Consider the following 16,182-nt stretch of genomic DNA (forward strand, 5'->3'; position numbering starts at 1 on the left):
ACAAGTGTTGTGGACCTGGGGAAGGGGAGCAAAGAGGGAGATAGCAACAGGTCTAGTGACAAATACAATCACCAACAAGGGCTTTAGGAGACTGCAAAAAGCAGGCTCTTATGGCAATTGCAACTCAGATAAACTGTGGTATCACTGCAGGAAAGGTTTCTTCAGTCAGCTCTGCAGCTTCCTGCAAAGCTTTTACTGAAATTGGAGGCATAAGCTGGAGTGTCCACCAGTCCACTCATCCTCTTGTAAGGGAATTCAGGGTGCCCTCCTCATTGTGCACTGCGGCTGAAAATTCACCAGCATACACCTGTAGGAGCTGAATGCCCTCCTTCACCAGACAGGTCAGACAGCAGAGGACACTGCCCTGCCCAGGGCAACATGCATGGTCTCAAACCTTGAGAGGACAGGAGCCAAAAAGATGTGAGCATTAAATAGACAAACAACAGGTCAGGTAAGAAAAATACTGCCTCTTCATTTAATGTTTAAGGACATCAGTAAACAAATAGAACAGTACAGACAGTCAGAGGCTAAACCCCTCCCGCCTCCCAAACAGCACACTCCAAACCACAACAGGTACCAGGAGATGACTTGGAAGAAGGAGCAGCAAAGTCTGGGATTTAATGGATGGCCAAGAGAAATCTCTGCTGTGTGAGGGCAAGACAACAGGACTTGGAGGAAGCAGCTTCCCTCACCCATGAGCAGAGCAGCATCTCCTGGGTACAGTCAAGAGGGAATGGTTTCCACTCCGAGCAAGCAGCTCTAAATCTCTTGCTAACACGCAGAAGGGCCATGTGTGAACTCGGATAAAACACAGCTGGAAGCTACATTAGAGGTGCAAGACACACTATGTACTGACCTTGGCAGCCAAACCTCTGTTCCACAGTGATTTTAGCCTCTCAGAAAATAAAGAAAACAGGGAAGTTAGGTCCAACTTGGCAAAGTGTTGCAGTACTCATTTGTGAACATGAAACTGAGTATGGGGGGCGGGGAATGAAGAAGACTGTGCTCTGCATACATTCTTCTATCCTGCTCCATCAAGCTGCTCCCTGCTCCAGGGACACTCCTGACCCCTATCCCACCACTGGCCTTGTCTCCTTGAATAGTCTTCCTTGAGCTGTGGAGCATCAGATGGTTCGGAGGGACATGAGGAAGCAACTCTCAGTGCAGGCTTCAGAGGACAGTCGACTGGGTACCTGAGTGCAGGGCCAGGGAGAGCAGGATGTATCAGCTGTTGCTGCTCAAGAGAGGCAGAGATTGTAGGCACAATCACTCCAGCTCCCACCTTGCTGGCAGAAGCCCACATGGAAGTTACAGGAGGTGACTGAACCAGCATGGGTCAGGCTCTGAAGGCAGTTGCACAGCTGCCAGCCAGTACACAGCCCAGATTCGAGCGCTACTTGAATTTCCCAGAGCGGTGACAGCTGGAACCATGACACATGGTGGAAAGTAGGGAACACATTTCACTGCTCTCTGCCTCTCCAGGTAACAGAAGACTGCAGTGGTGTTGTTTCTGCTGACACCACATGCAATTAAATACGAAGGGAGGGCTAACTGGCTCCTACGTGGCCCAGTTATCTGCTCCAAGCACCCATGTCCAATCGGGACCCCCCACAGTCCAGAGCCCTCAGATTTCAACATCACTCTCCTTGTCGTTATCGTGGTCACCATCATAAAACTCGTTGGCAGCTTCAGGCCTGGAGGAAAGACAATCACCATCAGCAATGAGAGCCCTGGCACCCTTGGGGCCAGAGAAGAATGCCCAGGTCACCTGCCAAAGGTCAGAAGATGCCCTGCACCCAAACACCCCATGAAATGTTATGTGAGGAGACCACACATTTCTACAGAGGGGCTCCCTGGATAAAGCCACAGACTCAGAAATAACTTAGTATCTGTTCTGGGAACCAGACGGTCTCCAGTATGTGGTCTGCCCATCAGGGCAAGGACAGAAAGGGAAGCCCCTTTCTCCAGAACAAGAGTTGGTACCTGCTGTAGTTTTCCTCGGAGCCTCTTTCCTCTGGATCAGGCTCATCTGTGCGATCGTAGCTGAGCAAGTCAGAAGGAACATCATGGATCTGCACACTAGGAGCATGGTTCAGCATTTTCAGATTCTCAAATATTGTCTGCCTGATCTGATCCAAGTACTGCATAGAGAAAACATAGAGAGGGATTACCACAGTGATATCTGGTAGGCTGCAGAGCGCCACAATTGTTAGCACTGCTACTTGCCTGCATCATCTATGTGGTGGCCATGAGGAAAAAGATTATGCAAAAAGCTATTTATCATAGCAGAGGAGGTGGGAGAATTAACTCAATCATTGATACTCAAACACACAGAAAACAGGAAGACAACGCAGCAAGGTTCTCAAATGCTCTGATACTTTCTGACATTCCAGAAGAAAAGTTCTGCTTGTTTTTTGTCAGTTTTCTGCCCCACAAGAATTCCTTGCCTGGGCTTTACCTGGACTGAGCGCCAAGCACAAGATTTCGGAAATACATAGCTGATACTGCAATAAGGCTGCAAGCACTGACCTGCCTGGAATTCTGATTTTCAATCCTTGTACTGACATCGGGATGAAGGGTGAAGTCTGGAGCGAAGTATTCAAAGTACTCTGTGATGGAACAAGCAAGAGTTGCAACACAGAGGAAAGGGAGCCAGCCTGCACTGCTCTGCAGAGCGCAGAGCTCGCTTTCCCACCATGCTAGGAGTGATCAGACCCTAAAAAGCAATGACGTACAGCTCTGCAACTGCAAGGAATTATATTAAACTGTTAACAGAGTGAGCAAAAGTAACATTCAGCTCACTGAACAGGAAACAATTCAAATTAGATGACACATGACACAGTAAGGGTGTGTCTGCCCAGCAAAGTCTACAGGTGAGTGGTAGGAGATAGATGACTAAGGTCACCTAAGCTCAGAAAGCGCTGTCACTTTGGCCCTGGTCTTATCTCTGTCAAATGCAGAATAGAAGTGTTAATTCTTCAATTGATATAACAAATACTTCAGCTCAGCTAATGAGGAAAAAAAACAGGACTCAACTTACCACTGTATGGGAGCTCTTCGCTAATTGCTTCATCTACAAGCAACGATGTTTCGTAAGTCCTGAAAACATGGAATAAGATGAGCTCAGTCCAGAGAAAGCTACATGATACATGCAGGGACAAAGCCCACAGCAATTGTTTAACCAGGGACCTTCAACTAGCAGAGAAGAGACTCACCAGCATCGTGCCACATTGCGGACTGTGTAACCACCTCCTCCCAGTACCAGCAAGGGGATGTTGAAGCTCTTTACATACTCCACGCACTCCCTAGAAACCCCAAACAAAAAAATGACAGAACTGTTAACTGCAGCACACTCATGGGTCAGAAATGCCACCATGCACTCAATCACCACCACAGCTGGTGTGATGCACGAGCCTCAACCACATGCTACTCTGTGAACCATCACTCTGCAGCACCTTGTACAAAGCCTCATTCTGAGATCCTCTTCTGTCACACAAGAGTTAAAAAAACCCCAAAACTGCTGGTATTGCTGGAAGGCTGAAGTCAAAGCTCAAGCCTCGAAGCAGAGGACTCAGAGCCCTTCAGACTAAAGGACAGTCTTTCAACTAAACTGCTCTGCCCCAGCCCTGCCGTACTTACCCATGTCCTCTTATACTGAGGTTAAAACAACCCAAACGGTCACAACCCAGAGAATCAGCACCGCACTGGGGAAAAAGAACAACCGGATTTTCACTAGAGGCATTGCTTTGCAGGCACACATCACCATCCCCACCCCTTGGCCTCCCTCACGCACCAGAGGTTACAGTCAGCAGCTCAGCTGGGACACACCAACCCTGATTCCCCCAGAACAGAAGGCAACACATCAATAGCAGCCCCGTCCAACCTACAGCCTCTGAAAGGGATGGACATGTGCACAGAGCCTTGCTTCCTTACCTGCAGTACTATGCAGGTGGGCTGATAGTAATCTACCACCTGGTTAATGACTGGCTGGAAGAGGTGTTTATAACCTTTGGAGAGAAAAGTAGATTTGTCATGGCTCTGGAGCAGAAGGAGCAGCAAACGCCTGGGCAAGGGGAAACGGCAGGAAACACCTACTTTGGTCATCAATGCCATCTCGCAGAGGCACGTTGAGACAGTAGTAACGACCGCTCTCTGCACCAACTTCATACATATCACCTGGCCAGGGAAAGGCAGGAGAGACACAACAGCTTTAAGACTTCAGAGGTGTAGAATAGCCAGATCTGGGTTGGTATCTCTTAACCTAGCTAGGATCCCTCTTGCTTACAAATAACTATACTTCTGTTCCTCTCTAATTGCTTTTCCGTGCCCTTTCTTCTCTCATTTCTCCCCACAGCTCCAATTTTGTGATTTTACACTTTCACACTCCAGCAGAGCTTTCAAAGGATTCTGACGTAAGGCCAGGTTCACACTGTAAGGGAGAATATATACCTGTACCAGGAAAGAAATAGTTCCCATATTTATGAAATGACACTGTCATGACACGGTCTGTCAAGTAGAAAGCCTCCTGCACACCATCTCCATGATGGATGTCGATATCAATATAGAGAACACGTGGATGATACCTATTGAATACAGGAGGAAAACATCATTACTCTCTGCATCACTCCCAACCTCACTATTCCCCACATGCCTCAGTATCACCTGGCACTCTGAAAACCACCACCACCATCTTTCCCACAAGCCCACTTGCCAAAAGAACTCACCTGTCCCACCTGAGGCGTATCAAATGGTTTAGATATGAAACATTTGTATACAGTCAAACATACTTCCCCACTAAAACATTTTTTTCTGATGTGCTTGGAAATAGACATTAGAATAAATGGTTTTCAGATGGGGCCAGAAACATCTTGGAAAGCACATGATGAAGAGAACCTATTGTAATCATCTGGGTGTTAGAAAGTTGCAGATTTTAATTTCCTCTACAAACAACATGCCATTAATCTTTAAGAGCTCCAATGATTTTTAACCATATCAAGAAATGAAAGGTAAGCTAGGCAAGAGAGAGGTAGGAACACTTACTTCCTGCATGTGCCAGAGTACTGGCAGCACCATGTCCCAAGAACATCAGGCTGGACTGCATTTACTGCAGAAGCAGCCTGCTGGGTCACAGAGGGTGACGAAAGGAAGATCATCACAAGTAAATGCACTGGGGTAATGGCCAAAGCTGATGTGCTGTCAAGCACTGGAGACATGGCCCTAAGTCATCCCTGCCTGTCAGCTCCAGAGCTGTCTGCTCAGCTGGAGAGGACTTCAACTTTTCACAGGGAAATACTGAATCTGGTCAGTCCCCAAAGAACAGGGGATCTGGCATCCATGACATAACTCTAAGGGACTGGGGAGGGACCTGAAAAAACAACACAACATCAAAACAGAGAGGCAGAGCCTGTGGCTAGTGGCTTGGAACCATGGCTTTAAGCATGTTTGCAGTGATCTGATCAAACTGGTTGATGGTGCTGACCCATGCCGATTAGCAGACCAGTATCTTGCCTCAGTCTCCCAAGACAGACATAAACTACTTAAGACAGCCCAGATTATTCATCCCATACACAAATGACAGCAAGGAGAAAAAGGGGATGCATACACACAGGCCTTGTACACTGGTAAAGGTAAAAAAGAACATTCTAAGAGCAGAGGAACCACAGTACTCCCATGGTGGGAAGCAAACTCAAGTATGCAGCCACCTGCTACAGAAATGGTTCCTGAAAACAGGCAACAAGAGAACAGGGACATATTATACTCTCCCATGAGGGGTAACTGGGCTGTAATTTGAAGCCTCTGGCATAGGGGACTCATGTGAGACTAGAAAGTGGGTGTGAAGACCTGAGATTCAAAACACAAGACAGGGAAGACTGGCAGAGGGAAAGTAGGTACAAGTACACCCCATAAATCTGACTCTGAGAGCGAGTAAGCTTGCCACCAGTCATGTAACTATGGACTGGTCAGTCCCAAATCTGTTTTAATTGCATAACATCTTGTCTCAGATTCAGTGACAAGGAGGGTATTTGAGAGTACAAAAAACCCCCTCACATATTAATCTAAGAAACAGAAAGTACTTCTGTAACTCCTCCTCCCATTCTGAATTTATTTTTCATTTTCTAAAAGGAAAAAAAAAAATCCCTCTTTCCTACTCAAAGCAAGTCTCCTTTGATCATCCATGCGTTGCTTAAATCCTGTCCTTAAGCCACTCAAGCAAATCAAGAAAGATTTGAGTCATTTAACTGTCTCCAGTGAGCCGTAATTTGCATTTACCTACAAAAGGTTCACTGTGGCAAAAACGCTGAGACTCAGGAGACCCTGAAATGAGTATTTCACAGATGGATGAGAAATGGAATTGAAGAACGCTTCTGTATCCCTTAAGCTGCATGCAACAAAACTGGTCAGATACCCCGATTCTCAAACCCTGCTTCTTGTGCCTAAAGAGGATGCCAGGACAAAAGCCACGTTGTTGGCCTTCCTGGTCTCTAGAAAGGCAAATGAGGTGGGGAAACAGAGAGTGAACAGTGAAGCAGCAGAGGGAAACCACAGGTCAGCCAGGACAGCCCTGCATTTGCCCCATGTCCTTACTTGAGCAGCTCCAGGATGCCAATAACTATGTCGTTAACATAACAAAATCCAGAAGCCTGAAAGACAGAGAAAACCAAATAGCATTAGAACGGGATCAGCACAGAGTCTAGGCCTCAAAAAGACAGAGGAATATGCAAATTTGCCTCATTACCTCAAACTTTTTGGCATGATGCAGGCCCCCTGCCCAGTTTATTGCAATATCACAGATCTAAGAGAGGAAAGATAAAGTTTAAGGTGACAGTGGTAACAACCTTTCACCCACTTCCTCAGTGCACCCACCTCAACCTGCCCAGCCCTGCAGCCCATAAACACCCTTCTGGCCTTTCCTTCTGCTACACAGGCCTTTCTAAAGCTCAGCCCAGCCAACAGCTTCGGCTACAATGTGTCCATACTGGATTAGTCCTGTGCTCTACATTCCTCATTAGACCAGAAAAGATCATCTCCCACCACCACTGCTCCCCTGCCAGCCAGCAGCAGGCAGAGACCTGGCACATACAGTTTGTTTCTGCACTTGTCCTTTACACTCATTAGACCTTTCTCAGGTCTCTAAAAGATTCAAATCTCTGTGGGGTTTTTTTAATACTCTCTCGAGGGACCCTCTTCTTCAGACCTTCTGCATGCTCTCATTTAGTGCATTTTCATAGCAGAGACCTAGCAGCACCTTCAAAGTCTCCCAGCAGTCAGTTTCACTGAAGACCCCAGGTTTGTTCTACAGCACTAGGAGTACTTTGTGACTTCATCACATGCAGCGTTAGTGTTATTGGACTCCCTCTGGAATAAACATCTACTAAATGGTTGCTTCTGACAGTACAGGAATGGCCCCAAGCTTAACAATCCTACAGCGCTAGGTACTTCCACTGCAACACAGCAGCACTTGCTATGTTGTTTTACCAAACAAATCCATAAGGTTCTCCTTAAACTGAAAACCAGCTGGCTTACACCCGTGTTTCAAAAGATAAGCCCATCAGCTCAGTTACCTTGTTGTTCAGCTGTGTTGCTCCCTGCAGGGAAGCGCCAGTATAGCGAGAGCAAAATTCAAAGAGGCCCGGAAAGACTGGGCTGAAAAAGAAACCATGATTCAAAAACAGGACACCTTCTCACTTCTCCCAATTTCTCCAGAGCAAAGCCAGGAATAAAACTATCCAGAGACGTTACCTGAGCAAGATCACAACTCATTCTCTGTGGAAAGAGTTAATTTGGGATCACTCTGACCCTGTTTATAACACACTGAGTACCAGCAGGTGAGCAATCTGGCTGCAAACACAATGGGAAACTCAGGGAATTTGATAATGATTACCAAAGCTTCCAAGCTCATCCTGAAAAGGCTCCCCTGCTCATAATGCAAGCCAGTGTCAGTCCTGCAGCCCTGCTGACATGTGGCCAGAGCGAGGACATCAGGAGAGGGGAAGATGGTTCTGCCCTGCACTATCTACCTCCCCTGTTACCTGGAAGATCCTGTCCCTCCTCTGCTTCCGAGCGCACAGCCCAGTGTGTGGCATGCTGCAACCAGAGATGAACGCTGCTCTAAGACAGCACTAAGGTCTGATCCATCCCACGATGCAGAGCCAGCCCAGGCACCAGGAGAGTACAGAAACACAGGACATGGAGCCGCTGTGGCACCAGCTTGCTGGCATCATGTCATGCATTTCATTCACGGACAACCAATGGCTTAAAGACTGTGGGGTTTTATTTTCATTCTCATTTCTGCTAAGAAGATGGTTTCTGATCATCAGAGCAGCAAGGTTACAGAACAGTATCCTGATTCTCAGCCTAAATACTAAAAAACAGGCTACACTAATACCTTCTTGGGATAAAACTGTTCTCTAGCTAACATGACTCCTCCTGTGTTAGTACTTACAGCTTTCCCCCTCTACAGAATATAAGAACAATCTTACACTCCGGCAGCCTTTACAATCCTCAAACAGACATGGCATACTGCCATTTCCTCAGTCACCCATGGAGCCCTTCCACACATTTCTTTCAAGTTTCATCTCACTAACATTAGATTGGAATTGAATATTCTCAACAAGATCTCATGTAGTTTTGTACAGAAGCATGAGTATCTTCTTAGTTTTACCTGAAAATCAGGCTCTCAAAGCTGTCTTGAATTCAACATGCACACATTAAAGTAGCTAAAACGACAGGCAATTATTTAAAAAAACAATTACCACGTTCAAGAAGAACTGGAGGCTCTGCAAGAACAAGCAGAGATACAGTCTCTAACCCAACAGGCTTACAGCCTAAATATAGATCTAAAAAGGAGGACTGCAAGATCTAAAGAGATGGGAAAGGAATCAAGAAGGTTCCCGTAATCTGATATACACAGGAGGGACACACACTTCATTCTGGTTAAAACTAAATGAGGAATGGGACATTCTGAAAGAGCTCTCTGGATATGACATGAGCAATGCAGGAGCACCCTTTCTGATGGTGGGTTTGGAGAAGGCACAGAGCACTTACCAGTCATCGCCCACATTGAAGGCATTGAGGCTCTTGGTGAACCCCTGCATGTTGTTGGGACTCACTCTCTGCAGGAAGTCTATGTAGTCCTCGGAGTGGAATCGGCACATATCATGCTGGGATGCCTGGTACGGTTTGAAAACCTGCAAGAGAGAAAGGCAAGATTTATTTCCCATCCAAACACGCACTTGCTTTGGCTGTAAGAAATCTCAAGCTAATTGACAAACAACCTGCACGAGGTATATCAAAAAATGTTCCAATATATTGGCTTCCTGACATTCGTGTTCATTTAAATTCAACAACTTGCTCCATGAAGACTGCTTTCCTACCGATTTTTCTCTTTCAGCCATAAACCTGTCTCCTGCCTCTCATAATAACTGCAGCTCTCGCCACATACTCTCTAATGCCTTCCTTCCCCCCACTGCACACATCGCCCCTCCTTGGGCAAGCCAGCTGAATAGAACAGTTGAGTTCAAACTACAGCTTTTTCTTCACTGGGGGGCACTATTCCCTTATCAGTCACCCACCAGCTTTCAGACAATTTTAAGACCTTGATATAGGGGTGGTTTCAGTCTCTCTGTTAGATTTGGCTGTAATGGGCTGATAGGTTGAAAAGTTATTTGGAGAAAGCTCACAGACAGATGGAAAAGTTGCATAAATATCGTTTCCTTTGGAAAGCCAGCAAAAAATAGTCAGGGAACTGGATGGATTCAAATTAAAGATCTTGTGACAATACAGGCTTGCCAGTTTAGCACTTAACGCACATACCTAAATATACAGGAAATTAAAATTTAATACCACATACCTGACAAGAGGAGATGAGTTGCACTGAAATCAATAAGAGATCTTTTTTCCGTTTCCCAATTTCTCTTAATTAAAGCATGCACTTTTTCTATAAAGTGGAACATGGAAAAAATAGCAAGATGCACGAGCTTGTCTCCAAAGGGAAAATTTATCAGGGCAACTGCACCAATGCACCTGTTTCCTGGGCTAAGCAGGAAACATGTTAATTTTCAGAGACGCAATACACCCTAACAAACCCATCATCTCCTTTCCTGAACAGATCTGCATTTGGTATGGTGTTTTTCACATGGATGCGTGGGGTTTGGTGCTTCTCAGAGGCTGCTGCCTCTGGCAACTCAAACAAGGAGGATGAAGAAACTCACAAGCAGGAACCATTAGTGCAGCTGCTAAGGGTGAAGGCAAGACTTATTCCCCAAGAGGGCTCTGCACAGGTACCACCCAGGAATCCAGACGGCTGATTAAATCAAACAAGACCAAAACTAATGCTAAAAAGTTGTCACAGAGAATAAATAGCTCTCAGCAGATATCCATAAGCTCTACTGGACAATAAAAAGTAGGTACGTGTGAATCAAAACAGAAATGGGGGGGGGGGGGGGGAAAAGACAAGAAGTTTGAAGACAGATTCAGCTGCTGACAGAAGAAACCTGCCTCTTTCACCCTTTGCCCTGCTCCCAGCAATCCCACCCACCTTCCTAAGCAAGCTCTGGCACTCAGCCCCCTCTGCCCCGTTTTGTTAACTCCACAGAAAACTCTCCTGGCTTTGCTGGGTTGTGGTCACAGCAGTTCACGCAGGGATCCAACATCTTCCAGACACAGCACAACAAAGGCAGGGGGGAGATTCAGCGGAGGAGCAAGGAAGGTGAGCAGGGGGACAACTCTCCTCCTTTCGGCAACGCCAAGCCTTGATTGGCCGCGTTCTTGTGCACCACAGCCACAGGTAAGCTGGGAAAGGTGAGAAGAGGCGAACCCAGCTTGACAGGATAGCGGCCTTTTATTTGGAGGAGGCAGAGGGGGCGGATAATGATGTTACCACAACACAAAGTTAACAGGACCTTTTATAGTCACAATTGACCACAATTCCCGCTTTTATTTGCTCGTAACTTTGCCAGTCACTGACTGTTCAGGATGAAGTTTCCGCTGAGGTTTTCAGCTTCATGAAGGCATCTTGTGGAAAATATAAACGCCCAGAAAAGGGTTTCAAGACTAAAAATGTGGTGAAGTGCACAGCTCTGCCTACTGCCTGATTCAGACACAGATTTGACATTTAGAAGAGTTATGTCAGAATACTCTTTTTGCTGTTTCTGCAAGAAAACCCCCAATTCTAGGGAAGTTATTCATAGAAGTTCATGCATTTACTGTAAAAATCTGAAAAATAAACTCTGCAAAGGTCTGCATGCCCTGAGTGCACTACAGCTGCATCCTCCTGCAAGCACAACAGCAGGTCACTGCAGCTGGATCCAATTTTGCTAAGGAATTACATAGGGAAGCTTTTCCTAACGTTTAAACATACCTAACTAATTTTATATATTACATCAAGGAACTGCTCCACTGGTCTATTTCAGCACCTTCCTTTAAAAATCAATATTGTGCTTTAGTTTTAGTTTTGGGACAGCTTATTTTCTATTTGCTCAATCTGCAAGTCTCTCACCACAGAAGCAGTTATGCTGACAGCGGAAGAGCTTGAACTTGAGCCCATGCCAAGCAGCAGGCAGCTGTACAGTGCTAGAGATAATGACAAAGTTGTGCAGCACAGACAGGCAGGTACAAAGCAGCAAAGATCTAGCTTTTCCCTCTGCCCAACTTGTACTGGCTTGGCTGTTCAGACTTTGCCCTAAAAAATAAAAAGCAGGAAAACTGAATTTTGCACCTTGTCCTGCCCATACAGCAAAAAAGACACTGTAAACATGCCAGAATCAAAACCACTGGTTTAACCCTGCTCTCTTGTGTGCACAGTGATACAACTTCAACACTGACAAAAAGACTTTTTTTGGTATCACAACAACTAAATACTTTGTCAGGTCTTTGAGGGCACAGTGAAAGTTGTTTAGAGTTTTGCTTAATGCCTAATAGTGGGGATGAGGGAACCTGGGAAGCTGATCACAGTCTGGAGAAATGCCTGGTCTAGCTGGAGACAGACTGGAATTTACACATTTCTGTCCGACAGCTCTGCATGATCACCATGTTTTCACAGCAGCTCATGATTTATCCCTGAAGCATGCTGCAGATGTGAAAACACATCATTGACACAAGTTGATCACACTTTCTTCTCCACAGCCTCAAAATAAACCTGGCTATTGCCAGTTCCTGGCATCCTTTCAATCATCTACAACTGCAAGCAACAACCCACTGTTGATTTCTACAATCATTTTGAGATCACACACCCCAGGACAACCTCCAGGGTCATCCAGTTCAGACTCAGGAGTAACAGGGGAAGCAGCTGGTTTGCAGAGCATCATGAGGAGCACAGCCCGATGGCAGAAGGGCAAGGAACAGATGTGAGATGCACAAGCACAAAGAAGGAGGACAAAGGAAAGTCCTAACATCCCTTGTAGATCAGAGCAACGTCAGTTTTGTGCTTTTCCACCTCCCCTCCCTGTTTGCTAGCTATGCATGATGATGACTGTGACAGATGCAATCTTCACCTCTTAACAAGGTAATTCCCATGAAAAAACACTGTAAATGCATGTGTGTATGCCCATATATGTACATAAATACATACATACATGTACATAAAAACAGAAGTGCCTGGAGCTGTAGCTTACAACATTTAGAATAACATTCTGGGTACAGGCCCTTCCCCAGGGCACATCGAACAGATCACAGGCTGCGGAGACAATAGGCAGCAGCTACACCCAGCCTCTGGATCAGATAGCACGATCTGTAATCACACCAGTCAGCCCAGGAATTAAATCGCTCAGTGGTCCAAAACAGCTCAGAAGCAATCCTGCCACACCAAAAACAAGAATAAGCCAACGCGAGACAAAACAAGTTGCCCCAAAACAATCAGCAGCTGCAGGTTGCATGTCAAAATGGGCAAAAGGCATCTCAAAAGGGGCAGAATGGTAAGAAGACTTTTACCATTTCCATCTTGATCTTGTATCATAAGGCATTAAGTTACATGCCCTGTACTCCTGAGAGTTTTTCATTTGCTTTGTGCCACAAGAATGGGCAGAAAAATGAACAAGGATTCTAGGGAAAGGAACACAGTTCAATCTCGCTTGTACCACGTGAAATAAAATACTTCAAAAGAAGGGTACCACACACTCAAAGTAACATTCCATTATCCCCAAACTAGATTGTTTCTTGAAAGATGAAGATTTAAGTTTTCTTTTTGATTATTGCTACATGCTGGTCAAGTTTTTTATCAGGTTTACACAGGCTAGTTTTCCAGAAGAAAAAACCTTTCTAATAGTAAGAACCAAAGTGCACTGGACTGGGTTGTTTGAGCTGGTTGGGCAAGAAAGGCTTTGAAGAGCAGGTTAGACAATCACTGATCAGGTATGAGATGAGATTAGTGAACCCATTAATGCATCAACGTGAATTAGCAAGCCTCTTGAGGGCTTTTTTTTTCTCCCCATGTTACTATTCTACAATCACACAGTTCACAGTGGTCACTGGGTCCTTCCTAAAAGTGGCTACAGATATTTCATGCACAGTCCCCAGCAGCACTGTTGCAGCTCCAGGCACAGCACCATCTGCACAAGTCTGAACAATAAGCTGACAACCAACAACGGTGCCTTTCCAGCCAGCTCTAGGTGGTATGGTTGGGGCTCAGGCTGATAAGAATGCCTGAGATTGCTTAAAGTCTTGTCTGCAACAACTCTACCTGCTGTGCCAAAAATGGAGCTGGCCAAGAAGCAGCAACACAAGAAAGCTCTGAAGAAGATACTAACACAGGCCAGGCTTTAACATGGAGGCCACAACTGTAGCTAGCAGGACAGTGCACAAGTCTCTGGCACCTTTCACACATGCCAAAGCCTAAAACGCCCAAGCCGCCCGGCACAGCCCCCTTTTCCCCCGCCGCCTGGGTCGGGGGTCCCCTGCTAGACCCCAGGAGAAGCGCCGCTTACGATCATCTTCTTGTAGAGCCCGTAGTGCAGGACCAGGCTGTGGGTCAGCGCCAGGCGATGCGGCTTCATGGGGTGCCCCGCTCCTGGAAGGGAAACAGCACAGAGAGTCATCGCGGGGGGAATACCAACCGCCCCCCATCCCCGGGGTCGGGCCCAGCCACCCCCCACCGCGCCCGCTCGGCCCCGGGACCGGGTGAGGGGATCGTCCCCAAGAAGCCCCGACGAGCCAGGGCCGCGCTGGGCCATACCCCCGCCCCGAGCCGGGACCGGGCCCAGCCCGGCCCTTCCACCACCGCCCCGGCTCTCCCCCAGCCCCGCCACCCGGCCCCAGGACGCACCATAGTGGAAGTTGCCCACGTCCGGGTCGTAGAAATAGGCCACTGTCTTCGCCATGGCGGAGAGGCCAGGACCCGCCGCCGCGCGTTCCCGCTTACGTCATCACGCCGCGACCGCGCCGTGAGCAGCCGCCTGCCGGAGCAGCGCCGCCTGCGACCGACGGCCGGGGGCGGGTCTGGGGGCGGATCTGGGGGCGGGGCGATCGTCGCTGCGGTGCCCCCGTGGTCCTAGCGCCCACTCCAGCCACACCCAGCTGCCCCCAGTTACTCCCAGCTATCTCAGTCGCCCACTGGACTCGATCTGTATAGCCTTACACCTGCCCCCAGGCACACCCAGCTGCTCACCAGTTACCCCCACGTGCCTCCCAATCACCCCCAGCTACCCACAGTCACACACCCCCCCCCCCCCCAGCTGACTCCATTTATTCCCAGCTGCTCCCAGCTGCCCACTGAAGTGTCTCCAATAACCTTACATCTATGCCCCAGGCACACCCAGCTGTCCCTCACCTACCCACAGCTGCCCACAGTTACTCCCAGCTGCTCACTGGATCCTCTCCTGTAACTCTACAGATGCTCCCTAGTCACCCCCAACTGCTCACCAGCTCACCTCCGTTTGCCCCTCAGTCACCCCTAACTGCCACAGCCCACCCACCAAGGGCACCCACACCTTGGTGGGACTCGTCCCCTTCCTGGGAGCAGTGCCCTGCACTGTGAGGGACAGCTGGCTGTCACCCAGCCGAGCAGCCCTCTCAGGTCCCACCGTGCCAGGGAACACGTCCTCCTGACCACCGGCAGCCTTTGAATATAAGCCACTGGGGTTGGCAGGGAATGGGGATAGGGAGGCACCACCAGGCAGGTGGAGGACAAAAGCTGGGCAGAAAAACTCTGTGTACAAAAAAGCAGTCATGCAGAACGGGGGAAAAAACTCCGAACTTTACCCAGAGCTGGAGAGGGACGGGGCTTGGCCATGAGTGACGCTGGTGGTAAAAAACTGTTCCCTGTGGGCTCAAACGAAGAAAGGATGAAAGGAGCAGGTAGTCTTGCCCAAAGGCTCAGAAAACAAATTAGCCAAAATCGACACTTGGCAAGGACTTGGTCCGGCTGGTCTCTTCTTGATTGCTTCCTGCAGGCAGGAGGTTGGGGGCGAAAGATGCTTTGCTGGAGGCAGACTGCCTGAACCACCTGCAGTAAAATGGGGTCTCAGAGAGGAGCAGACAAAAGGCTAGGAGCCCCAAGGGGCACACCAACAGCTGCCTAAGGATGGACACCACAGCAGATTGGGATGTTCCCCAGTTTCTCAGCGACGGGATTTTGGTGCTGGGTAAGAAACGTGCGGGAGGGAAACCCCTCGGCATGCAGCAAGGGGAGCTTCACGCGTGCATGGCCCGGGTTGCACAGAATGGGGCTGGCGGAGTAGCAAGGCTACGGCAGGATGGCGTCGGATTTTGTGCTGGCTGCAAGCAGGTGAGAAAACTAGTGTCAAAGGTCCATTAAATCATGGGATTGTTAAATTATTAAATGGTGCTTCTGGCTGGCTCTACCACTTACTGTGGGGATGCTGCTCCCTCCGTGCCACTCCTTGTGAGTGTTTCCCTTTAGGGTGCCAACTCCTGAGCATGGAACAACAATGCTCTGGGGGACTCTGGGACCCTCTGGCTGTGACTCCACAGGGCACAACTGTGGTTGGGGATGCTCAGAGCTGCAATCCTTGGCACAGTGAGCGCTAAGTCCAGCACCCACCATCTTAAATAAGTAGGCTTTAAATATGCTGAACAACAAGGGTGTAGCAGCAAATGCGTGGAACATGCTGACGTCTCCGTGGGGCTGCTCACTTAGCATGACGATAGCCCAGTCTCTGCTCCGCAAGGTGCTGCCACCAGATAGCGTCCAGCCGGGGCCACCGAGCCGCCTGAGTGGCACAGACGAGC

The 16,182-nt window shown here is 48.1% G+C and overlaps 1 protein-coding gene across 1 annotated transcript; it reads right to left on the bottom strand.

The window, feature by feature from the left end:
- Positions 1-447: 447 nt before the first annotated feature.
- Positions 448-14,371, bottom strand: HDAC3 (histone deacetylase 3). The gene is made up of 15 exons (XM_074915822.1): positions 14,258-14,371; positions 13,920-14,002; positions 9,046-9,188; positions 7,563-7,644; positions 6,737-6,793; positions 6,586-6,641; positions 4,450-4,583; positions 4,096-4,176; positions 3,934-4,007; positions 3,640-3,704; positions 3,216-3,305; positions 3,041-3,099; positions 2,530-2,609; positions 1,984-2,141; positions 448-1,694 (listed from the first exon to the last, which is right to left on the bottom strand). The coding sequence occupies exons 1-15, from the start codon at positions 14,310-14,312 to the stop codon at positions 1,625-1,627; spliced, it is 1,287 nt and encodes a 428-aa protein (XP_074771923.1). The 5' UTR covers positions 14,313-14,371; the 3' UTR covers positions 448-1,624.
- Positions 14,372-16,182: the final 1,811 nt, after the last annotated feature.

This window comes from Athene noctua, chromosome 12 (genome assembly GCF_965140245.1).
Source record: "Athene noctua chromosome 12, bAthNoc1.hap1.1, whole genome shotgun sequence".
NCBI lineage: Eukaryota > Metazoa > Chordata > Aves > Strigiformes > Strigidae > Athene > Athene noctua.

Coding starts and splice junctions, on each gene's coding strand:
- HDAC3 (XM_074915822.1), bottom strand. CDS start 14,312: ATGGCGAAGACAGTGGCCTATTTCTACGACCCGGACGTGGGCAACTTC. Junction 7,645..9,045: donor TTCAATGTGGGCGATGACTG/GTAAGTGCTCTG, acceptor TTTCTTTTTCAG/CCCAGTCTTTCCGGGCCTCT. Junction 6,642..6,736: donor ATCATGCCAAAAAGTTTGAG/GTAATGAGGCAA, acceptor TCTGTCTTTCAG/GCTTCTGGATTTTGTTATGT.